Source organism: Priapulus caudatus, unplaced genomic scaffold, assembly GCF_000485595.1.
Source record: "Priapulus caudatus unplaced genomic scaffold, Priapulus_caudatus-5.0.1 Scaffold77, whole genome shotgun sequence".
Classification (NCBI taxonomy): domain Eukaryota; kingdom Metazoa; phylum Priapulida; class Priapulimorpha; order Priapulimorphida; family Priapulidae; genus Priapulus; species Priapulus caudatus.
The window spans coordinates 79,075-105,664 of record NW_014577138.1 but is presented as its reverse complement, the minus strand read 5'-3'; the positions used below and the strand labels follow the sequence as shown (position 1 = coordinate 105,664).

The 26,590-nt window shown below is 42.0% G+C and overlaps 1 protein-coding gene across 6 annotated transcripts in view; it reads left to right on the top strand.

Moving 5' to 3' along the window:
• Positions 1–24,755, top strand: part of LOC106821559 (transcription elongation factor SPT5-like) — a gene marked incomplete at its 3' end in the record, with an annotated part of 50,316 nt that extends 25,561 nt beyond the window's left edge. For all 6 annotated transcript variants that reach the window (XM_014826428.1, XM_014826426.1, XM_014826425.1 and 3 more), the window contains 18 exon segments: positions 626–721; positions 1,420–1,587; positions 1,779–1,854; positions 4,587–4,741; positions 4,896–5,051; positions 6,371–6,468; positions 6,577–6,646; positions 7,274–7,399; positions 7,578–7,703; positions 9,565–9,664; positions 11,654–11,743; positions 11,973–12,078; positions 12,244–12,377; positions 17,046–17,157; positions 17,547–17,755; positions 19,134–19,289; positions 21,102–21,217; positions 24,660–24,755. In XM_014826428.1, the coding sequence (XP_014681914.1) occupies positions 626–721; positions 1,420–1,587; positions 1,779–1,854; positions 4,587–4,741; positions 4,896–5,051; positions 6,371–6,468; positions 6,577–6,646; positions 7,274–7,399; positions 7,578–7,703; positions 9,565–9,664; positions 11,654–11,743; positions 11,973–12,078; positions 12,244–12,377; positions 17,046–17,157; positions 17,547–17,755; positions 19,134–19,289; positions 21,102–21,217; positions 24,660–24,755 (2,190 nt within the window).
• Positions 24,756–26,590: the final 1,835 nt, after the last annotated feature.

Genomic DNA, 26,590 nt, shown 5'->3' with positions numbered 1-26,590 from the left:
GGGTTTTGGATATTTTTTTATATTATGCAAATTAGGTAGATTTTGGCAATTTCACTATGCATTTCAGTGTCTGCCTACGGTCAACGATAACTCAAGAACCGTTTGACCCACATGTTTCAAATTGCATACAGTTGTTACTCCTATGGGAGAGATTTGAACGTCCTATTTTGGAGCACGCCAGTCAAATTTCGAGCCACGCCCACTTTTTGGCAAAAATGAAAATGGCCATCTAGATTCATTCGATTTTGTTAAATTTACCTACCTACCTACCTACCTACCTAATCATACCTACGTCTAATATTGTGTTTTAGATTCTTCGTTACAGTAATTTGACTGGAATATTTTATTGCTTTTATTTGCACGATAATCAAAAACCAAAATGGCGATCAATTAGGCGTAGCGCCATCTCTCGCCCAGATTTCAGATTTTCAGATCTGAAACATTTATTTTAGCATCAAAACTTGCCCTGAAACAAAGCAGTGAAATTTCTATTAGTATAAAACAGGGAAGAAGGACATTTGATCACATTTCGGTCAGTCATAAATGAAACACAAATTTAAATATCATCTTCCTCTTCTATCACACTCAAGGTGAGCTATAGTGTCATCGACACTTTCATTTCTAGGTTGATTTCGTAGACACGGCTCAGAATCAGGTGCATTTAAAGCTCATTCCACGAATTGACTATACTAGACCGAGAGGAGCTCTGCGTACTGGAAATGTAAGTGAGGTTTTATGTACCCATATAAATATTGAATGCTTACTACGATTTTTTATTTCATATCAAAATAGCATCACAGCAGTACAGTACTATTAAAAAGGAGCTTTTGACAGCATTTATAACCTGTTAGTCTTGTGTAACAGTGTAACCTGATACAGTGAGGAAAGTGTCAACTTGGCATGTTTAGATAAGGTATAATAATATTCTTAAATAAGACATGGTTTTAGAGATTTATGGCAAAGAGTATCAGTGATGAAAATTGACACTTGCCTAGATTCCCAAGGCACGTAAAAACGATGTTGCACGCCAGAATTTCATCATAAGGATGCCCAGAGTGTAAGGGTTTGTTTGCATAGGTAAACATCCTATAATTAGTGAAAGCGTTGCGGTTTGACTGCTACGATTACAGAATACAATTCGCTTACCACTTCCTAGGATCCCTGAAGTAGGAACTTTGGAGCCTCATGCTATAAGCAGGGTTCCTGAAATTTGAGCTGGGCCCCTACTATTTCTTCTTTAGTGGGCCTAGCTGGCTGCTATTTTTTGACCAAATTCTAATCTCTAATCAATTTATATTAAATCTTAGGCGAGCAAAACAGCTATTAGGACAAGTACATTGATGTTTTTATTGTGTCAGATAGATTTGACTGTGACTTGTACCAGTCTGCAATCACAATGTTAACTGTGTTCACTTACAGGATCCAATTGAGAAGAAGAAAAGGAAGCCATCACAGAAATTGTTTGATGTTGATGCAGTTAGAGCCATTGGGGGCGAGATCACGACAGATGGCGACTTTCTTGTCTTCGAAGGAAACCGTTATAGCCGGAAGGGCTTCCTATTTAAAAATTTTGCCATGTCTGCTATAGTAAGTAGAGGTGCCCTTGCTGATGCTCATCTAATATTATCTATATTTATAATAAAAATTGTTACAAAATAAACTTCGATGTGCCTTTCAGTAGTTGATTGTACACCCAATGTTTCTGGGTTTACCCAAAACTTTTTGCAGATCATCAAAACAAGTGTAAATTTAAAAATCATCATTTATGTTTTTCACAGGTTGCTGATGGTGTTAAACCAAGCCTGTCGGAGTTGGAGAAGTTTGAAGATCAACCAGAAGGCATTGATGTTGAATGTATCTTTCTATAGAAATCTAGAATTATTGTTAACCCTGAGATTATGTCCCAACCATTTTTGATATGAGGTTAGCCAATATTCTTATAACTTCAGGTTTCTCCCTAGGCCTGTAAAGCAAGCAGCTGTTGGGTCAATCATGACTTCAAAACTAAAGCTAATTGGCGACATCTCACAAATCCTCCGACATACTTTCATTATCTAATTGATATGCTTTAAGTTTTAACTGTGTGTACTTTTCACAATCCCAACACAGTCATGCGGTGTTTTCAGAGCTTGATGTGTATGCATCTCCGAACTGGTCAAGTGTAGCTGTGCGTTAGGGTTGTTTATGACATGCATAATCACTTTAAATTGACTACGTCACGAATTTTCTATGGTAAAATTTGTAAAATGTTTGTTGCCATTTTTTAGCTCATCTGACAAAGTCAGATGCAGCTTGTAGAATCACATGAGCGTCCGTCCATGTGTCCGTGTGTCCGTGCGTCTGTCCGTCAACAGTTGGGCACAAATCTTAACCGCTCAACGTACGGTCACGATATTCGGGACGTCGAGGGGGGGGGGGATCGTGAAAAGGACTCGGGATGACCAATTTGGGGGTCAAGGGTCAAAGGTCAAGATGTGTCAATGGAGGGGGAATATTTCCCCCTTAACTTAAGGTATAGGAGGAAATACGGAATTGCGACACAAATCTGAACGGCTCGACCTATGCTCTTAATATTCGGTGTATAGTGTGATGGGCAGGAAACCCATCACCAGTGCGAAATTGGAGGTCACAGGCTCAAAGGGCAGTGGGGGAAAGGTCAGATATCAGACATTTTCTGAGGACATGGCCTAATGGACAGAGTGGAAAACTTTTTTGTTTCAGCGCTGACCTACCATTTTTATCACTTTATTGAAAGGACCATGAAATGTGCTTTCCACTGACGTGCGAAGAGTAATTGTCTGATAACCTGACCCTCAAGAGGAGGGTTAAACATGGATTTGTTGACTGTTAACAAAGGTCTGAACTGTGTTTGATGGTACTTGTGTGATCGTGGAAGATTTAAATTTCACAGTGAAATTCTGCATGCAAAACTTACTTGAACAACGTTTACGTGCCTTAAATCATAAATGAACTTCATTCTCTATATGATATTCTGTACATTGGGAATACAATGTCAATAGCACTTACGCAAACGTCTGTTTTTGATTAAGGCCAACTATAAATAGGCCTACCTTGCAGGTGGGTGGCTGATAGTATCACAGCATGGGCTAAACGAAGGTAGCAACTAGTTCGGATTATCTATTCCCTGCGCCTAGTCAGTATGCACACCATCTATCAGAACAGAGTGAGAAGAATGTCCCGGCAGGATAGGTCAAATGTATATTGCGCTCAAAAGTGCAGAAAGAATTACTTTCTTAGCTTCAGTTTAACCAATCTTGAGATAAGTAATTGCAGAAATGAATCGTTAAACCTACCAATGAAAATTTGCCAGTTTTGTACTGTCCTTGGCATGGCTCTCTCTGTCGACGTTACAGTAGTGCTTGTGGACGCTGCAGAGCCCGATGGTTGACTGTCAGTCGAAATGTGTTGATCCTCCCCGACATTGAAGAAATCTGTACGTTATACGTGCGTCTGCCCACCATCTTCGTCGAAAGTTTGGACACCGCGCGGCGGCACCAAATCGGAATGTACATTTCAATCGATGACGTAACGGATACAGTACTAGTAGCACGCCGCGTGGGTGTTATTTGTTTATAAACAATTTAGTCTGACTGACTCTCTCCCTCTCTTCTCTCGCCTTCTCTCTCTCTCTCTCTCTCTCTCTCTCTCTCTCTCTCTCTCTCTCTCTTCTCTCTCTCTCCTCTCTCTCTCTCTTCCTCTCTCTCTCTCTCTCTTCTCTCTCTCTCGTCTCTCTCTCTCTCTCCTCTCTCTCTCTCTCTCTCTCTCTCTTCTCCCTCTCCTCTCCTCTCTCTCCTCTCTTCCTCTCTCTCTCTCTCTCTCTCTCTCTCACTCTCTCTCGCCCCCTTCTCTCTCTCTTCCTCTCTCTCGCTCTCTCTCTCTGCAATAAAAAAAATGTTTGCTGAAATGATGTGTACGCAACTGCGTATCTGCATATCTGCACCTAACAAAGGTGTCACTACGCACGACTGAAATGTTACTTTTATAACCATACCAACAGACCTCAGATGAGCCCAGTCATTCTGCGGCTCTTGTTTACAATAAAAGTAAGAACTAACGGGATTAACTAAAAGACCTATCCTCAAATTCTTACCTGATAAGATTGTTTCTCAACTAGTTAAAAATCCAAAAAACCTGGACAATTTGATATTGTGCTCCTGACATTAATTGCTTGTATGGGCTATGTATGAGCCACGAGTGTATGTTTACATCGAACAATATAGTAAAATAAGAAGTATAATGCAGCAATTTAACCATAAAAAGTGAACAGAATTACTTATATTTTGTGAAAAAGTGGAAATTTTTATTTTATTTTTACTATTTACGGTGACGTAATCACTTTAATTACCAAATGGGAATTAATTACTCATTTGGTAGACATGCCTTCTGAAATTCTTGGGGAGAACCATGCAGCTCTAAAAGTATAAATTGGCAAGTTTGGTTGGATGTGAAAGTTAGGAGTGTCTAATGCGATGTGTTTGGCTTGTCTGTCAAATTTGTAGTGACACGAGGCTATCGTTGCCATTCCTTCTCTAAGCGTTATACTCTTAAATGTGTGATGACTGTAGTGGCAACGACAGCTGGGAAGGAAAACAAAGGACACAGTCTCTCTCCAGGAGATGTGGTAGAGGTCGCGGAAGGCGAGCTTGTTCACCTACAGGGCAAAATCATCAGTGTCGATGGCAACAAGATCACCATCATACCAAAACACGAAGACCTGAAGGTTCGTCACAAGAATGTATACCTATATAGCTGAATTAGAGTAATGTGCCTTGAGTGTGGAAAATGAAAAACAATCAATTCAGTGTCATTGTTTTAAGCAAAGCAACCTGTGCTATATTTGTTTGATGACATCTGCCTTATTTGCTGTTCGTTAGGACCCATTGGAGTTTCCTGCACATGAGCTAAAGAAGTTCTTCAAGATGGGCGACCATGTTAAGGTCATCTCTGGTCGGTTTGAAAATGACACAGGTCTGATTGTGCGAGTAGAAGAGAACCTCATTGTGTTGTTCTCTGATCTCACCATGCATGAGGTATAATACCACGGTTAGAACTGATTAACATAACAGTGATTTTGATAAGCTATTTGCATTCAATTACCCTCTTAGGTAAGTTTAGTATGCAGGGTGCAAAATTAACGGGAGTCCGGAGTCAAATACTCCCTGATTTGACATATGCAGGAGTCCGTGTGACTCCCTGAAAATTTTGCCATACTAACTAGTTCGAGCACGGCCTTGCAGAATTACCGTATTTTGTCAGGAAATCTCCAAAGAAAATTTGGCAGACGTGCAACCGCATGAATCTTCAAAATAAGCACATGCGTTATTGTTAAAGGAATAATAGGTCCATTGATTATGCAATGTTGACGAATGCTAGAGTAACTGGCACCTTGTGTAGTTAATAAGTACATTACCTTACATCCAAACGCGTATTAGTTTGTCCAATATCACTGCTGGTTACTAAGAAATGTCTAATTGAAATCCGCAGTCCAAAAATCAGTTGTTTACAGTTTCAAACCGCTGCCGGCGAAGCGGGTGTGATACAGATTTATAGTGTACCGGACATTTTCGCACGCATGCTCGGCCGTACGCAATGCTATCATCAGTGATTTCGTAAACATAGACGCTCGTGATAAGGAACTTTTTGATAGGGCAGTCCACGTGCGTCCGTGATTAGTACGTGTGTTTTACTCTATTTCCATGTTTAGTCTGTGGCCGTGGTTACACCGCTGACACCTCCGTTTCATCTGGCGTCTAAAACATACGGGCCGCACAAATGTTTACATCATAGCTTGACTCCTGGATGACATTTACGGCACGTAAATGATACGTTGATGCATATCAACAACCGATTTCAAGTCTTGTTTGTAATGTAACCAGCAGTGATATTGGACAAACTAATACGCGTTTGGCTATAAGGGAATGTACTTATTAACTACACATGGTGCCAGTTACTCTAGCATTCCTCAAAATTGCATAATCAATGGACCTATTATGCCTTTAATATCTTTAATTTGGAACTTCAGACTGCGGACTCCCTCATTTTGCCGCGGACTCCCTCTTTTTAAGGGCAGGGAGTCCATTGGACTCCCTTGTTCAAAAGTTAATTTCTACCCCTGGTATGAGTAGTATGAATTGGCTTAAGTAAGTTCGGTATGATTTTTCAGTAATGGGAAGTATTTCGTAATTGGCTTGGTACAATAGTTACTTTCATGAACAAGTACATATTGTGCTATGTGTGTATGTATATATGTGTTGTGGCAATTTTCGTTTAACTTGCAAACAGTTTTGTAAATATCCAGTAGCAGTAGCTTTCAGAATTGCTGTCTAACAGTCGTTTTTGATCACATCAGCTGAAAGTTAGGCCTTCAGACTTACAGCTGTGTGAAGATATGGCAACCGGTGTTGATTCCCTAGGTCAGTTCCAGTGGGGCGACCTAGTTCAACTTGAGTAAGTATATCACTTTTTTAGGAAAATGTATAGATACTCAATTTCAGGCAATAACCAGTTACATTGTATAATACTGAATTACACATTTCAAGGTCTGTCATTTTACAGCCCTCAAACAGTTGGGTGCATTGTAAGGCTTGAGAAGGAAAATTTCCAGGTGCTCACAATGCATGGAAAGGTAAGTAGATGTTCTACTTGGAATCAGCTTTCTCAACCCCATTTGCAGGTTGTGTGCCAATCTGGTGTAGAAAAGTATGTTACCTGGCTGGTTCACGGCAACAGAATGTAGCCAAGTATGTGTACCAGTAGATGGAAACTGGTAGGTGAAAGCTGGTTCTTAAAAAAACGGTCTTTACTTTAGCATAACTACTGGTTACAACTTGTGAGGTCACCAAGGGTGAGGGGCCTGGAGCCTTCCTTCCCATCTTGGAGTCTTCCCATCTCTGTTGGTGTCTCCCCGTCTTAGCATCTTTAGTCCAGATCTCCGGTCCTCCCAAATATAGAGCCACGCAACACTCCGCAATCTACACAACTGCCTAATGCTCTCAGCCAGTCCTGAGCCCAGTACCATATGCAGTCATTCTCTTGCTCATGGCTTCGTCATTGCCGTTCTCTGGTCCTCAAACATCCCTAACAGTACATTGCACAAATTCTACTAATTTTCTCCACTTTGTCTGCCATCTACTAGAATCTGGTACACCTCTATTATATGTGCTTTGCAATCAGTGTTATCTTTGTTATGCCTCTGCCCTGCAATTTCCATATTTTCCTTTATTAAATCTAATAATATGGCACTTTATTTTAGATTGTCAGTAAGAAGCCGGCAGCGATCACGAAAAAGAAGGACAGCAGGTTCGCTGTGGCACTTGACTTTGAGCAAAACAGTATTAGAGTCAGAGACATAGTCAAGGTTATTGATGGCCCACATTCGGTAACTACCGTATTACATACACCTGGACTGCCAGTCCCTGTTGCTATCATAGTCCTATTGTTTCAAGATATCTACTGAACACAGTGCTTTTTAATGACTGAAAATATTTGATATGCAAACAATAACATTTTACAGTTGCGTCACTAACTATCTTTAATCTGAAGGTTTTTTGTCACAGGGTCGACAGGGAGAGATTAAACACCTTTACCGAAGTTACGCATATCTTCATTCTCGTCTAATGACAGAAAATGGCGGCATATTTGTATGCCGCACCAAACATCTGTCGCTCGCTGGAGGATCACGGGTACGCACTTAGTATCTCAAGTCGTGTGTGCACTTAACCCTCACTGATAGTAACTCCATACATATATTTTAATAGTGTGTTTTCTTTGACTGTAAATATTACACGCATAAAATGACCGCGTGCATACTTGGAATGCGGCAACTTTCAAGATTTAAATACAGTGGTTGGGACATTAGGGAACCATAAAAATGTTTCGATTAAGTGTTGATACCTATAAAGCAGTGAACACATTTCCAGTCGCTCATGTATGCATATTTGTACCTAATGCAATCGTCTCTACACAACATGCACTGTACAATACACACTCAGTGTGGTCCACGAGGGGTTTTAACATGTAAGGCCGACAGGTTTGAGTTTTGAGCCGACAGGTTTGAAAATCGCCGACAGGTTTGGATTTCAGTCCGACAGGTTTGAAATATCAAAGCAAGAACGTACGCGTAGTCACAGCACGCGCTTGTAGCATACACTATTACAGTCTATTACACTTGTTTACTCTGTGCATGGGCTCCCACTTGTCTATGGGCAGTCAAGTCATACAGTGTGTCTACGTCTTCTGAGCTGCTTGCTCTGATTCATGCACGCGTGCCTGCGCGCGTGCGTGCGTGCGTGCCTGTGTGTGCGTGTGTGCCTACGTAGACCTGTAGGACCAACGACCCGTAGGATTATAGAACGGTAATCCATGGAAAATCATAATGAAATTCACACGTTTATTTTTGCGTGCCGTCACCCTCGTGTGTCATTCCCGATTGTAGCTTTTTCCTCAATTCCAGGAAAGAGTTTTGCCATCGCTCTCTCGTAGTCCAATGGTGCCCACCCCCTACATTTCAGTAGTGATTAGCACCACGCGACTGAAACAATTGTGCACCCCACCTCCCGTACTTCAATCAATGCCGCCCCTGCCAGCAGGCACGTATGCAGCGTTGATGTGCACAGCTGCAGACGCGTGCCTCGCGGGCCGCTTTTTTTGGCGACCTTTGAAAATATAACGTGAGAATGTCGTGCGATAGCACCCTGCAGAGATGCCAACCACTACGATTTATCCGTATTTTATACGAATTTCTATTCCTTTTGCACCACTACGACCAGTTTGTATCCAACTACGAATTTCACTGTGATAGAAAAAAACTTTTTTTTTGTTAATTATTTTCATTTTTTGTCAATATATTGTCATTTTTTACCCTCAAAATGCAGGAAATTGCATCACAGAATCAAAAAATTTTCCGGGGGGGCATGCCGGACCCCCCTAGCAGACTCGGGTCACTACGTGACCCTCGAACTACTAATTTGATGGCCAGAAACTACAGATTGCTTCAAATATGTGTTGGCATCTCTGGCCCTGGCTCAAAGGATGTTAGGAATATTACACAACTAGAATTTTTTTAGTTGTCCAATCGGGCAACTAGCCAAACGGGCAACTTTGCACTCGTGATGTGCGCTTCGCGCACATGTTTCACATAATATCTAAAGTACTCCTCTAAAGTTCCCAGTTTTACATGTTTGAATTTTAGGTTGGGGACCACCCTTGCACACTATAATAAAAATACACGAGTTTGCCTCTAAAAATGTTTTGTGAGCCCATTGTGTTTAGAATCAGCTGAAAAACAGATAATTTTCAGTTTGCTTCTATGTTTAGGGTTGCTTTACAATGCTTAGTTAAGAAGAAGGAATTGTCCCCTTTCTCCGGTTAAAATAATGTGCGTGAAGATTGTTTTTCAAAGACGTATGCTATTTAAGCAAGGTGCCTATTTATCTAATGCCTGTTTAAGTGATTACTACTTTACTCTTGCCTTCCTAACTTTTATCATTATTTACTATTTCACAAGAAGTCTGTGTCAAGACGTCGCATTGTTGTTTGCTACAGCCTTCAAACACGCTCTCGATGACTGGAGTGTTTGCACCGATGTCTCCACGGCTGTCCAGCCCAATGCACCCGGGCGGCGCCGGTGCTGGCCAACCTCAAGGCAAGTGTGAAACATATTGCAAAGTCTGGGGGCCGTTGTCAGAAACATCGTAAAGTTAATGCTAATGTTAATGCTACGATAACACTTGCGACTAATGTTAATGTTACGAGAGTAGCGTTGACAGAAACACATCGTAGCTACGAGCAAACTCGCGATAACAGGAACTTCATAATTTCATGTCACAAGGCTGCTGATTGGATGAGAATCGATCACAAAATTTAAATTCATACACATTGTATATCACAGCAGTTTATGCATATTATGATGGATAGCCACAGTAATATTTGATGAAAAACGACGCGGTCATGAATTTATTCTGCACAACAAGACAAATTCTCACACTGTAACACGAGACGCGAGAGTCGTGCCAAGTGGCAAGTCATTTAAAAAGAGAACAAATGCCATACGCCATTTGTAAATGTTTTGTTTTGTTTTATGATAGGTAGATAATTAATGTTTTTGACGTGTTTTTAAAGAAAAAAACGCATTTTACTCATTATAAAATATAATATCACTATAATTGTAATTCGTAGTGTAAATGTGTTATTTTCATCTTAATATTAAAGTTACGAGAGTGTCTGGTCTCTCGTGAAGTTAAGAGGATATTTTCGAGGATTTTTTATTAGCTCATCTGACGAAGTCATGATCGTCCGTCCGTCCGTCCGTCCGGCTGTCCGTCCGTGCGTCAACAGTTGGGCACAAATCTTAACCGCTCGACGTACGGTCACGATATTCGGGACGTCGGGGGGATCCTCAAAACGAGTTGGGATGACTCGAAGTGGGTTCAATGTCAAAGGTCAAGAGTGTAAGAAGGGAACATTCCCTCATTAACTTTAATGTAAGCGAAGAAAATGCCAGAATTGCGTCACAATCTAAATGGCTTGACATTAGTTCGTTATTAGCGGTGCTATAGAATATGGTAGAAAAGCCATCACTGTTGCCGAATTGGAGGATCAATGGTCAAGGTAATGGGCATACGGGCAGATTTTAATGACATTTTCTGAGACATTGGTCTGACGGGCATTTTGAAAATTTTTTTGTCTTTCAGCGCCTCACACTAGATTTTATGGCTTTATTGAAAGGACATGAATTGTTACCTTCTTGACTGACATGCGAAAGAAAGGTTCGTGATATATTTGACCTAAGAGGAGGGTTAAACATGAATTGTTACTGTATGTCTAGAAAGAATTTGACTGCGGTTTGTAGTGAATCTATACATGCCTGGATGTATGGAGCTACTATATGTCACAGTGAAAATTCAAAGCTAAATTTGGTTTGAATGTAGTTTATGCTCCTTTAAATCGTTATATTTCTTTGGCATTGGTTATGTCATAGTTCATGTACACGTATGCCAATGCCAGTTCATGTTGGTCGTACTACTGACTTGTAGTTTTTGCTGTTTAATTGGTTAAGGTGCACTCTCTATTGCCAGTCCTTTAGGATTGCGTAGGTCAATGATATGAGTCTTAACTTCTTCTTGCAATAGTTGTTTGCACTAGCGTACGATGGGAGCTTCCATCTTAGTTCTGAAGGACACTTAAGTAACGCTCCATCTATGTGGCAACTTCATAACTATCCAACGAATTCCTTTGAGAAGTTTCTGTACCATCGTGTGCTTCCTGTTTCGGCGGTATTGTGAACATTTGGCTACAGGGTTTACTAGAATCCCACCACTCCACCACAGAGTCACCGCAGTAGACGTTAGATGAGCGCTGTCGCTCCGCGGCACTTGTTCTCATAACTTTGCGATGTTTCTGTCAACGGTTTACGAGTGGAAGTTAATGTTAAGACTAATGTTAAGACTAATTTTGTTTCTGACAACGGGCCCCTGGTGTAAGCTTCAGACTTCTGTTTGTGCCTAAACAGCTTACCTTTGAAATTATATATGTTTCCTGTGAGAATATACAAAAGAATGCACACATATAGGCCATGAATACATTGCAGCAGGCAACACATGGCTGATGTGTTATGTGGTGATTTTTTTTTCAGGAGGTGGAAGAGGAAGAGGCCGTGGTTTCGCAGGTCGAGACAGAGAAATTATTGGGCAGACAGTACGAGTGGTACAAGGGCCGTTCAAAGGTGTGCTCAGTACAACTGTTCACTAGATAAAAAGATTGCTTTTGCTGCAGCCATATGCCATGCCTTGAGTAACTGAAACAGTGACTGTAGCTCTTCTTGTACATTAATACCCCACGTTATGACAACTCGGGTTACATAAATTTTGCCATACGTAATTTGTAAGCTATGATCACAATTGTGTCATTTTTACACAGGTAATTGAAGCTATACTTGATTTGCGTTATTTTAGGACACATTGGAATAGTGAAAGATGCCACTGAGACTTTGGCCAGGGTGGAACTTCACTCTGGCTGCAAAACAATATCCGTCGATAGAACAAGATTAACCATACTTACGTATGAAATTTGAATATTTATTTATAACTGTTCATCGTGTTAACACTGATATCAATACTATGCATCTGTTTATAAATAATATATTGGTTGGCCTAAATTCATACAGGAAGTGAGGATTGGAGGTATTTTTGTCCTTGACATTACACGTGTGCTGTTACTTTGCAGAGGCCAGAAGAACACGGGTGGTGTGTCGACGTATACAAAGACGCCCATGTATGGTTCGAACACTCCGATGTATGACAGGGCGGCTGGTGGTCGTACACCGCTGTATGGCTCCATGACACCGATGTACGGGGATGGTATGTACCTCTCATGTACTCTCATGTGTGCCTCTGTACAGATCCTGTGGTAGTTCTATGTATTTCTGACAGGACTTAGTGTGCCAACATGAGAAATTGAATTTATTGTGCACATTGTGCTCTACTCTTTTTAGCTCATCTGACGTAGTCAGATGCAGCTTGTAGAATCGCATGATCGTCCGTCCGTCCGGCCATCCGTGCGTCAACAGTTGGGCACAAATCTTAACCGCTCGACGTACGGTCACGATATTCGGCACATCGGGCGGGGGATCGTCAAAACGAGTTGGGATGTCGAAGCTGGGGGGTCAAAGGTCAAAGGTCAAGAGGTGTAAAAGAAGGGGGAACATTCACTCCTTAACTTAAGGTATAGGGAGGAAATGCAGAATTGCGGCACAAATCTAAACGGCTCGGGATAGTTGGTGTATAGCATCATGGTAGGAAAAGCCATCACTGTGCCGAAATTGGAGGTCACAGGTCAAAGGTCAATGGGGCCACAGCGCAGATTTTAGACATTTTTCTGACGGAGTGACGGAAGTGACGGAGTGGTCTGACGGAAGCGATTGGAAAATTTTTTGTTTCAGCGGTGACCTAGCTTTTTATGGCTTTATTGAAAGGGACCATGAAATGCTACTTTCCGCTGACATGTGAAGAGTAAGTGTCGGATAATCTTTTGACCCTCAAGAGGAGGGTTAAACATGGATTTGTTTCTCTCAACTGTTTTTGGCGAGTACCTGTGGGTGTGGAAAGCTCCATTTTACAGTGAAATTCACACATAACTCTTACTTGAACAACGCTTAAGCTAAAGTCACACTGGGGGGCGGACTGTCCACGGACCATTACGCGGATGGGGGCAGGATCTCCCGCGACCGTAAAATTTATAATCCGTGGCGATCCGGGTCGAAAAAAAGCATCATCAGCGCGGATCGGGCCGGACCAGCACGCAGCGCCACGACCATCCTGGGATTGAGGCCGGATGAAGCCGGCCCAGCACGGAGATCACTACAGACGCCGCCGGACCGCCCCGGACTGCCTCGGACCGCACGGACCTGATCCGGCCTGGTCCGGCCCCGTCCTGGCCCAATCCATGCTCCCATCCGTGTTGGGTCCGGCTTGATCGTGATCCGTGGCCGACAAAAACGACACGGATGGCCACGGATGGCGCCCGGTTCAACACGGTTGCCACTACGGACTGTCCCGGACCTACCACGGACGCGCCACGGAATCGTCAGGACCACCCCGGATGTGAAAACTTCCGGACCGTCCCGGATCACCCCGGCAATTTTAAACAGTTTTAAACATCCGGGCGATATCCCGGAATGCGCCGGACATCAAGGACCACCCCGGACCGTCCAGGACGTCCAGGACCCAACAAGGATCTCTCCCCGGATCAGTCCGGCAGCGTCCGGCCCGGTTGGAGCTTGGTGTGACTTTAGCTTTACTTACGCGCCACGGATCGTCCAGGACCACCCCGGATGGTGAAAACTTCCCGGACGTCCCGGATCACCCCGGCAATTTTAAACAGTTTAAAACATCCGGGGCGATATCCCGGAATGCGCCCGGGACCATCAAGGACCACCCCGGACCGTCCAGGACCGTCCAGGACCCAACAAGGATCTCTCCCCGGATTCAGTCCGGCAGCGGTCCGGCCCGGTCGGAGAGTTGGTGTGACTTTAGCTTTACTTAGGAGATAATGACATGGACTTATATATAAGATTCTGTAGTGTACATTATGATAGTTGGAATACAGTCACTAGCACTCAAATAATTACCAGGAGTGAGGCTGCGGATTTCCCAGACTTAATTTTCTCATCAGAATTTTGGCACCAATATAGACGCAAGTGTGTACATTCTTGAGCTTATTTCGGTCCACGTAATCACTGGCCTACCTTGTACTGAAATTAGTTTAGAGCTATTGTCTATCGTATTGCTGTAATTTATAATCTTGCACGAGCTGCTCTGCCTCTGGTTGTATCACCATTGAGCTATTTTTAACGAGCAGATGTGGCCTCGCAAGGGGTTTAATGCTACCTTATTACTGACACCATTAGAACGCACGTTATGTATAGTAAATAATATGGTAATTATTTGCTCCTGCTTTTTGCATTCGTCGTCACACTGACAGCTGCCATTCCTGCAATGCTTTTGCTGACGATGCAATGATGCCTTTGATAGCCGGCCCGCCATCTATGCGGAATTTTATTACACTAGTTTGATAGTGTGTGTTTTTGGGGTAGAAATGAACGTATGTATAGGACGTCTTGCTATGCACAAATGAATTTATCAGCAGGGCCGGATTATATCAACGTTGCGTAAAGTGTATTGCGTACACCGAGTTTCTCGAAGTAGGTACGCAAAGCTCGTAGGTGCGATTCATCAACGCAGCGTCAGCACCTGCGTACGCAAATGTTGATGAATTCCAGTGTAAATCCACTACGCCATCGTGGCTGGTGGCTGTTGAGAGGCGTGCGAGCATAAACAATCACACTGTGCAACACATACCGATAGGAACCAACTGAGCCTCTCTTGTATTTAAACCATATGGCTCGTCGTAGCTCTGTCTACATGAGTGCTCGGGGTATGTGATAGTGTCCATATTTCGTTTGTATGATTGCGTTCAACACTCATGAAAGCAGCCGACACGTACACGTCCGTGCGTGCGTGTGTACGTACACGTGCGTGCGTGCGTGCGTGCATGTGCACGATGTGCGTGCGTGTTGTGTGCACGTACACGTGCGTGCGTGCGTGTGCACGTACACGTGCCGTGCGTGCGTGTGTACGTACACGTGCGTGCGTGCGTGTGTGTGTGTGCGTGCGTGTCACGTTACACGTGCGTCGCGTGCGTGTGTACGTACACGGGCTTCGTGCTTGTACGCGTTGCGTGTGCACGTACACGTGCGTGTTGTACGTACACGCTGCGTGGTCGTGCACGTGCACGTGTGCGCGTGCGTGCGTGTGCACGTACACAGTGCGTGCGTGCGTGCCGTGCGTGCGTGGCGTTTGTACGTACACGGGCGCGCGTGCATGCGTGTGCACGTACACGTGTGTGCGTGCATGCATGTGCATGTGCGTGCGTGCATGTGCATGTGCGTGCGTGTGTGTGCACGTACACGTACGTGCGTGTGTACGTACACGGGCGTGCGTGCGTGTGCACGTTACACGTGTGGCGTGATTGTGCACATGTGGCGTGCGTGCGGTGTGCACGTACACGTGCGTGCGTCGCGTGTGCACGTACCGCGTGCGGCGTGCGCTGTCACGTACACGTGCGCAGTGCGTGCGTCGTGTGCACTGTGCGTGCGTGCGAGTGAGATGCGTGACGTGGCGTGCGTGTGTGTGCACGTACACGTACGTGCGTGTGCACGTACACGTACGTGCGTGCGTGCGTGTGTACGTACACAGGCCGTGCGTGCGTGGGCACGTACACGTGCTTGTGCGTGCTTTTGCACATGTGCGTGGCTGCGTGCGTCGCTGTGTGCACGTACACGTGCTGTCGCGTGCGTGCGTGCGTGTGCACGTACACGTGCGTGCGTGCATGTGTACGTACACGTGGTGCGTGCGTGCGTGTGTGCGTGCGTGTCACGTACACGTGTGCAAGCGTGTGCACGTGCGTGCGTGCGTGCATGTGCACGTGCTGTGCGTGTGTGTGCACGTACACGTACGTGCGTGTGCACCTACGTAGTGCGTTGTGCACGTACAACGTACGGCTGCGTGCGTGTGACGTACACTACGTGTCGTGTGTGCGCGCACGTACCGTGCGGTGCGTGTGTTTGCCACGGGCGTGCGTCGGCGTTACGACGTCCTGCGTGCGTGCTTTTGCACCGTGTGGTGCGTGCGGGTGCTTGAGGTTGATGTCTCACGTACACGCTCTGCTGCGTGTGCATGTACAAGCTGCGTAGCGTGTGCACGTACAGTTAGCGGTCGACGTGCTGCCGTAACGACGGCCTAACTACGCACTCGCTTATAACGGAAAACAATGCCAAAGCTATGACATCAACGAAGCGTTCAAAGCGCGCCGCCTGTCTGTGTAGTATTGGTAATCTATTTTATTTATTTTTAGTGTCAGTAGTTATTTTTCTAGATGTTTTTCTCAATAAAATAATGTATGCTGCGGTATGCTGGAAACACCTGCGGAAATTTCGAGTGGTTTACGGCACCTCGTCAGCTCGTGTAAAGTTACGCAAAGGTTTATGTAAATTTTAGCTTGATGAATCGCACCTAAAACGGCCTCGCAAATTTACTAAATAGCTGTGTAGATGAATCGCAACTAAGCAACGTCGATTGCGTACACAAGATTTACGCAAAATATTTTGCGTACGCAGCTTGATGAATCTACCTCCAGAACACCAGACACCAGATGAGCCCTGTCGCTCTGCGGCACTTGTTTCCTTCTAAATAGAACGTAAATAGGAATTACACCATGTTTATGTCCAAAACTCATAACATCATAACCAAAGTACTACCAGGAGTTTTTTTATCTGGTGCTTATTAGATCAGGTGACTACTCTCCAATATAGTCAGCAGTAAATAATCAAGGTACACCCTATTATTTTCTCCTGGTGTGATTACTTCTATGCAGTATATAGATGATTCCAATCTATGATACACCTTTTTTTTCTCTGATTTGGTTTGGGTTGATTTTCTCTAAGATTGTTTTTTTTTTGCATCTGATAGCTGGAAATCGTACACCACACTATGGTAGTCAGACACCGCTACATGATGATGGCAGCAGAACGCCAGGGCGCTCAGGTGCGTGGGACCCAACTAATGCCAACACACCAGCGCGGTGAGTATTATACAGTAGCTAGGGTTATAGAGATGTATTCATCAGGATAAACTGATTTAATTTCATCTCATTACCCTTTATTCGATTATTGTTTGATGTTTTATCTATAACATGTATAACATTGAATATCATATTGTTAATGTTGTAGGCTTTATATTAGTCCATTGCTGCTGTGGGACTAAATGTCTATCTGCCATGCAACATCGTGTAATGCATTCATGACCATTTCTTAGAATTAAGCTTTATATATGATAATATATTGGTCTGCACCCAGGAAATGAAATGAAATGCTTTTATCCTAGAAAATTGTAGATCAATTGAAAATCGTGGTTCAATAACTGTAGACTTGTTGTCTAGTAAGGTCATTTAACAATAAATTTTTATTCCAGTGGCAATGATTACGATTATCACTTTGATGAGCCATCTCCATCACCGAGTGCCTACGTCGGAACTCCTAATCCTGCCACTCCTGGTTACCAGCCAGACACACCGACACAGGGACCGTTCACCCCACAAACGCCTGGCAGCGCTGGAATGTATGGCAGCGACCACACATATTCACCATACCAAGGAACACCTTCCCCATCAGGCTTCAATCGTAAGTAGGTAGTTACAATTGTTTAGTGATAAATACTGAATGGATCATTTATTATTGTGGCTTCCCTGTCGCATTAGTAAACTTATTTAATAAATAGGGGGGTAGCAGGAGGTGGCTGTGTATTTAGCCACATTGTAGCATCAGGGAGAGGCAAGGACAGAAGGAGGGGGGGGGGAGTTTAATTCCATAGGTTTAATGCTGATGTTGTTTGCTGAGAACATGAATCCACTGGGCCTCTCCTTTTTCTTGGTGCTTTTTAGGATGTGGTTGTTTATTTAGATTTATACCCATTATGTTTTAAATTTTAACTTGTGAGTTTCAGTAGGGTCTGCTCCTAACCAGGTTATTCATATGGTTTGATAAGAACAATTACTGGTATGTTGAGAAAGTATTTCCCGAAGTGATGCCCTGCTTACAGACTGTTGAAGATTAGCTTCGTTTTCATTGTTTGAAAAACTTTACTCATTTAGCTTTAAATTTAATGGTGAGGTAGCAGCAGCATTTCTAAAGGATTTATTTCGAAAGCATTGCTCCAAAACGCACAATCTGAAAAAATATAGCTAAATATAGTCTCACCTTATAGCAGATATATTACTGATTAAACCAACTTGAAAAACACCAGGAATTTATGCTGTTATAGCATAGAAAATTGGAATGCAAATGGCACCTTAGTGCACCAACAAGTTACAAGTGCACCCATTCTGCACCTAATTCAAACAAAAAGGCATCTGATTCTGTGTAGTTTACGCTACTAAGTTGTCGTTTCTAATTTGAAATTGGCCGATATCTCGCGCTGTAGCGAGATAGTCCAGGATTCGCGAGAAATGGCTGCAGTAATCAAAACGAGTATTAAATCAAAACTGGAATTGTGCATGTTTTGGTGAATATAGCCAAGTACGAAGGTTCATGTTAGCATTACTCTAGACAGTTGCTGTTACTCAAGCAATAACGGTAAGTGTCGTAAAAGTGGGAAAAATACGAGACTCACTGGTTGGAAATTATGTTCGAAATAAATCCTTTATTAGGGAAGGCTTTCAGGCTGTTTATATTACTTTTCACAAATTATCTTTCTCATGGAGTTGTTTGTCTCCACTATTTGGTGTATGTGAGCAGGTTTACAAAGGTTATTTGTCATTTTTTAGTTTGTAGATGGGAATTGTTGACATAAAAAAAATGGCATATGCAAGATTCGACTGTTGTTCTGGTCTATCGCAAAAATGATGCTCTGCGATGTTAACAATGAACAGTAATATGATTTAAACATTTGCAAAAACGGTCAAATTTGATAAAGGCATGTGTCACAATGCCTCTGAAGAGAAATGGGTTGAAGCTGTTTACTATCCCTTAATTTAGTTTATGCCTTGACCTTATTTTCCAGCGACAGCCAGTCCAGGATATGTGTCGACACCTAGTCCAGCAGGCTACCAGCATTCTCCATCTCCTGGGGGTTATGCAGGCACACCATCACCAATGGGTTATAGCCCAATGACTCCTGGTGCACCCTCACCATTTGCTCCAACAACACCTGGTACAGGTATGCTGGCTTTGTTTATTTAAACATTTCACATGCGTGATGCTCAGGGTCCACCCTTTTATAATGTGTATACCCTGTAATGTGAATTATATCCTCTATTTTGCTATACCAGTGTTAAAAGGAGAGTTTACTCTAGGTTCTAGGGTTATTTTCAGCTAATTTAGGTTATAATTACGCTACAAAAAAAGTTTCATGGTTCAATCACCATTAGAAATATTATTAAAAAATGTTTTAAAACTAACGACTACAGTTTGATTACAGCGATGGTGGTGCCACTCAAAGCACACGATCTGATAAGTTGCGCAAAACCACTTTCCAGCCAAGGGCTACAGACCGAGGGTGTTTCTTATTTATTCATTTAGAAGCAAAAGGATTGTAATATCTTATAAACGACATATAGTTTCAGTTATAATATGGATAAATTTGCCCTAAAATGAATATCGTTCGGTTAAATAGCATTTAGGTATAAATATAATTGCACTTTTGTGATTAGCCATCGGTCTGTAACCTGCAAAATAAATTGTCAAATACGCAACTTTTTCGGGGTGGCAGCACGGTCGCGGGTGTCATAGCGCCGTTCAAATTACGTAGCATTGATGTGTAAATAATTATAACAATTAAATTAGGTATCTGGTAACAAATACGTGTGGGTATATACGATTTGTTATACAGTAAGTACAGTTGTATGCAGTAAAATCCTAGAGGCTACTGTCCCTTTAAAGATTTCATTGTTGAGAATGCAATATGTATATATTGCTTGTTTTTAGTAGTAGATTTTTCATGCATAGCCCAAGTAATGCAAAACATTAACTATTATTACACGTGCGATGCATGTTTATTTGTAAAAACATGATATTAATGTTTCAGAGCTGCTAGAAACTAAAATAATAAACTGCCTTGATTAAATTTCATTTTTAAATTAAAGCCACAATATGCACATCTACACGCTAATTTCTCCAGTACTAGACTAGCAAATACTTTGTGACATGCATAATCAGACTACCTTATGACAAAATAAACTCTAGTTCCTCCCATTTCACTGCGCGTTTGCTTAAAACCCACAAGAAAGAGGTGTGAAATCTGGTAATCTGGCGCCAACGCCAAATTGTTTGCCAAGCAATTTCACCCCGAATCGGTTCGGTGACGTCACATGTTGCTACAGGTGTTGAGCAGAGAATATAGTCGTTTACATTTTAAGATAGTTGTAGTATTGTGAACTGCAGTGTATGTAACATCAATGGCTATTGGGAAAGTAATAATAGGCAGCGTAATAAACTCTGAGAATAACGTATTGATTTTAGTCTTGATATCGCAAACGATAACATGTCATTGCGCTAGCAGTGTGCGAGCGAAAAACGCACACGGGCCGTAGAAATCTTTGCAACACTCGCTGTACGGTTGCTTGGCAGAGTAACGCGAAAGTGTCAACAACATCGGAGAATTTGAACAAGATTGGAGGTATTTTCAAATACCTTTTATAAGACAACGCGCAGTGAAATGGGAGGAACTAGAGTTTATTTTGTCATAAGGTAGTATGATTATGCATGACACGAAGTATTTGCTAGTCTAGTACTGGAGAAATTAGCATCTAGATGCACATATTGTGGCTTTAACATTAAAGATCAGAATAGTAGCTAATTTATGAAGGCTTGTTTATTATGCCTTGTTTCAGGAAAAATATGTGTAAGAGGTTGACTCTGGTACATATGCTAGACTAATTAAAAATAAATGGCTAACGTTAATATTAACTAATAAATTTATAATAATGACAGTACTATTTTTACATTAGTAAGAGTTTGTGCATCTCCACAGGCCTAGATACTCTTGGCGGGGCAGACTGGCAAACAACAGACATACTGGTGGCCATCAAGGACACACATGATGACTCTGCTCTCATCGGTCATGTTGGTATCATCAGAAGTGTATCGGTAAGCTCGAAAAGCAGTAAGAGACCAGCATGAAATAATGGGTTAGCAAGTGATGTAGGTTATCTAGCAAAATCTTTCTTTATATAAAACACGCGCACACACGCACGAACACACGTACATGGAATCATTACCTGCATTGGTCTGATTAAGGATACATTCGGGGTTGGTAGGTGAAATTTGGTCGAAATTTAAATACCCATTTTATTTGATAGATGGTGCCCCTTGGCAGCTATATACACGTAGATATTTATGTATGTAGCCTTCCAAACAGTTCAAAATCTCTGCATACGCTTACCTGGCTATTGCAAACCTCGGAACGCCCTTTAAATATGTACGTCATTAGCGCGCGCTATCCCAGAATAAACTGCACGCCACCCCAGCATGCGATTCAGAAACGCTGTTACAGCTGTTTTGAACTGCTGTTGCTATGCGAGTATGTGTACATAGAGATGATATTAGTGGGTGGTGAATGGGAGTTTGAGACAATTGGCTTATTTTGTCAAGTTATTTATAACAGCACGACTTTTTAAAAGTTTGTTGACCGTTGGTAATCGGCCACAGATAGGTCGCAATGAGTATTAGCGGTAGCAATTGTACATTGGTCAATTCTAAACACAGTCGTTCAACAGTTCAATCATCGCAGAATGTAAAAAATTGCGAATTTCTCCGTTGTTAGTAAGGCTGCAGTTCCTGATTTTTAGCTCATCTGACGTAGTCAGATGCAGCTTGTAGAATCGCATGATTGTCCGTGCGTGCGTCTGGCCGTCCGTCTGTCTGTCCGTCCGTTCGTCAACAGTTGGGCACAAATCTTAACCGCTCGACGTACGGTCACGATATTCGGGACATGGGGGGGTACTCCGAAAACGAATTCGGATGTCGAAGCTGGGGGTCACAGGTCAAAGGTCAATGGGGCACAGGGCAGATTTTAGACATTTTCTGAGGACATGGTCTGACGGAGCGATTGAAAAACTTTTTTGTTTCAGCGGTGACCTACTATTTTTATGGCTTTATTGAAAGGACCATAAAATGTGCTTTCCACTGACGTGCGAAGAGTAAGTGTCTGATAACCTTTTGACCCTGAAAGGGAGGGTCCAACATGGATTTGTTGACTGTTAACAAAGGACTGAACTGCTTTTGCTATTATTAGAGCCCATACCTGTGTGGACGTGAGGCTACATTTGCAGTTCAATTGCAAAGACAAAAGTTTGTTGAACAAGGTTTACACTCCTTAAATCATATTATTTTCTAAAGCAGTCTGTATATTAATAGCACCCTGAATGCTAGCGTGGCTACCGGCATCCGAAATCCAGTCAAAAACCTGGGGGCAATCCATTACTGATGCATGGGGGTGAACTGGCACTTTTCTAATAAACATGCACACCTGCAATGCAGATGTGTTTAATTTATTACTCGCAGCTGAGCCAAATTGTCGCCTGCCTGAATATACTTGGATTTTAGCCTGTACATTTCAGCAACTCAATGGAATTAGGTTATCTCTACTTTCTTGACTTCACCAATGCACGAAGGTCGATGCCATGTTTGATTATTGATTACACTTGCACGCGCCATCTCGCGGCAACTATAGGCCTAGTGATACATTATGACACGAATATATAAGACAGTCGAGCAGGTATGAAGTAGGATGCATTGTTAGGGTTTAGTTTTAGTGTTAATACCCATGCTACATAGTTTTTATGATGACGTAGCTGGTTTAGCGATAGAACAAGCTTTCAACCTTTTTCAGAAACGAAAGCCAGTACAGTAGAGCAGCAGATTAGCACTGTCGCTGTTGTGGCACTTATTCTAAAACTATTTCTCGAAACTAATGCTAACATATTAATGGAGTAAGCGGTCCCTGGAATTTTTTATGAAATATTACATTTTAGAAGGTACGGCTCTTTATTTACAAAATTGTTGTTTAAAAAAACTTGTGCATCTTTTCTAAATGAAACCTTTTTTTTTTATTCCAGGGACTGTTTACTAGTTCATACTATGAACAACTTATGGCTAAAAGTTTAGGTTCTTACCCTTTGCTATTTCTGAGAAATAAGAAAAAAACATTTTTTATATAAATTCACAATTTTTGCTGTCACGTAATTAGCGGTGAAGTTTTTGTGATTATTTTCATCGTGAGCGTAGAGAGACATCTCTTTTATTAAGGATACTCTCCACCTTTTGCACGGTTATTGCTCTAATGAAGATTAAACGTTTATTGACGAATGAATCGAATCAATCACTTGTTTTATTTATAGAGGAGATATATCTCTATGCTCAAGGCAAAAAATTTCATGAAATTTTCAGCACCTAATTATGTTACCACACAAATTTTTAATTTTTATGTAAAAATGGTATTTTGGATATTTCTCAACTACCAGAAAGAGTGAGAATACAAAATTTTTGCCACATGTTAAGCACAACATGGACCAAAATAGTGCGTCAGGATTTTTTTTTAATTTTCATATTTACCGAGAAAAATGGAAAAAACTGCTTAAAAATCAAGTTGTGTGTTAGAATTGAAAATTTTAGCGAATAAAGAGGCATAACTAATAAAATACGGCACTTAATAACAATCCCTGACGCACTTCTTTACAGCAATATGTTACCATTAAAACGAGTGTAAAGTTAAATTAATCCGAGTTGTAATCACAGAGAAATATCCATTTATACATCGGCTACTAAGTCAGAAATTGGAACGGAGAAATCAGTGTTTTTCTATTTTTCACAATGATCGACCGCCTGTGTGAAAAATGGGTGAACGTATGTGAAATATCTACTGTTATTACTTACTGCGACATATCCATGACTAACTGACACCACTAAATTGGTAAAATGTTCCATGCACCTTGAGAAATTCTGAGAAATTACTAGGTTACCATCGCAGAACGTGCGAACTCCGCTCATCCTGACGTCATAAAGCTAATATGTCAACAAACGCGCGCCTTGTACTGCACTACAGTAAGGTGTGTTGCGAGGTGTTAGAACTATTTTGGGCGTGGGATACTTGTTGGATCACTAGCAGATGTACATGAATGTACATGAATACATGTAATGACAGCTGTAGCAGGGTTGACACTGAATAATACTGGCTTAGTGAATATCGTGGTGGTATCATGTCTCTGACGTCATCATGACGTCAGCCGCTGCTTACTACACATGTACGCGGGCAATCAAATCGCTGTGACAGTTCACATGTACCGTTATATGAAGAAATGAGCATGTACGAAGGTGGCACATAGTGTTAGCCATCGAATAAAATTGAAAATGAAAAATCGGTAAAATTTTGCCTAAAACCTTAAGAGTATCCTTAAAGAGATATGAGTTTTATTGAATTTGATGAGCAGTCATGTTGCAATGCCCTTTACAGAGGTACCTGTCCATAACCCTAACTGTATCCTTAAGGTAGAAATGAAATTTATAACGGATTGTTATTTATCTCCTTCAGGGTGGAATGTGTTCCGTGTACATGACTGACCAAGATAAGATGATCAGTGTGCTTGGGGAACATTTGGAACCGGTTACACCTGAAACTGGAGACAAGGTTCGACTGCATTTCTCACTGTTGCTCACTAAAGCTCCCATTGGCAATAATTTGTTGACTTGCTCTGTGCATGTGCACACATTGAGAACTGTATTTGTAGTCAATTTCAAAATATGAATGTTGTAGTTAGTTGGCCATCTCTCATCTTCCAATAGTTTTTTTCAAGTGGCAGATTTTACGAATATAGAGTAAATATATATATATATATACACAGTGTTTCCCCTGCATCGACACGAGCGAGGCGGCCGCCTCGCTCAAATCTCACCCGCCACGCAGAAATTTATCCAAAATCACCGCCTCGCTGACGAAAATCACTGTTCTTCCATCAATAAACTACACATTATTGACAGCGTTTGAAATTAATGCCGACCCGGAGGCCCGAGGCCACCAAGTTTTTGCTTCGGCCATTATCTCTATGAAACTGCCGGTCCTCCTGACCGGCACTTTTCCCCTCATATTACACCTGACACGCACGTAATCAAAGCTGTTAACTGAATTCGGCACTTTTCGCTACTTAGAAAGTCGACTATTTTTATTCAGTTAGATATCTAGAAGCAATGTAAACTGTATATATACTTCAAGATTCTAGGCACTTGTAACTTTGCGGATATGCGGCAGCATTGATCTATGCATCGGGGTACCGAGGACTGGGGAGGAGAGAAACGAAAGTAAAACCTTTCCCAGAAACTTGTTTGTTACTTTTGACAACTTGAAAAAGTGATTCAAGAGTCTCATATAATGTGTTCAGAATAGCTTAGAATGCACCAAATTCCACCTTTTTTTATTTTCTGGGTGAGCATGCCCCCAGACCCCCCTAGCATGGCGATCACCGTCGGTGCTGGCTTCTCGGTTTGCGCGACCAGCAAAAAAAATTTTACCACCTCGCTGATCTTTTTAGCCAGGGGAAACACTGTATATATATATATCAGGGGTTAATAATGACATTGCTACATTTGTCATTTGCAACATGCTGACATTGTCATTATTAACCCCTGATATATATATATATATCAGGGTTCTTGTTAACTTTTGACAAAGCAGGTAATTTGATAATGAATAGCAGGTAACTGCTTTTCCGGCACGGACGGTAGGGCGAGCGGCGAAGGCGCGAAGCCCTGCTAGGGGGGTCCGGGGGAAAAAAAATTCTGATTTGACCCACAAATAGCCTATTTTGATGGGTATGGGTTCTAGAATTTGGTAGTTTAGATAGGAAAATATATGCTATTAAGTATCTATTATAAAAAGAAAAACCCGCCCGTGCACAGAGTTATAGTCTTGGGTTGGAAGTATTTAAAATAAACTTCGTTTTTTCAAATATGGATTAAATATTTTACCGCCTTTAGTGGGAGTTTCTCAAATTGATAGCCGGTAACAAATTGCGCGATAGGCGGTAAAAATAACCGGTTACCGGCTATTAACAAGAACCCTGTATATATATATATATATATATGTTACCAGTACTAATGTGTGTTATCAGTATAAATACCAGTCCTCGGGGTTCAGGCCCCTGTCTTGCTGTTGTCAAACGCTCAAGCAAGGATTTCCAGTAAAACACCAAACTCTAGATGTAATTAAAACTTGTTATTTCCCAAAAAACATCCGTCAATTCACAAAAGCATTTCTCCTTTCTCCGCCCTCGCGTCACTCTTCCTCGTAACAACACGCCCGCCAGCGCCATCTCTCGTGAAATAAAACTATAAACAGTACAACTACGTAACAATATACTAACCGCTACATATATATATATCAAGAGTGCATAATAGAGAAGAGTATGACACGGTTTTAACAGCGTTTTGCATAGTTTTCAACTTGTAAATATTCTATCAATATGTGAA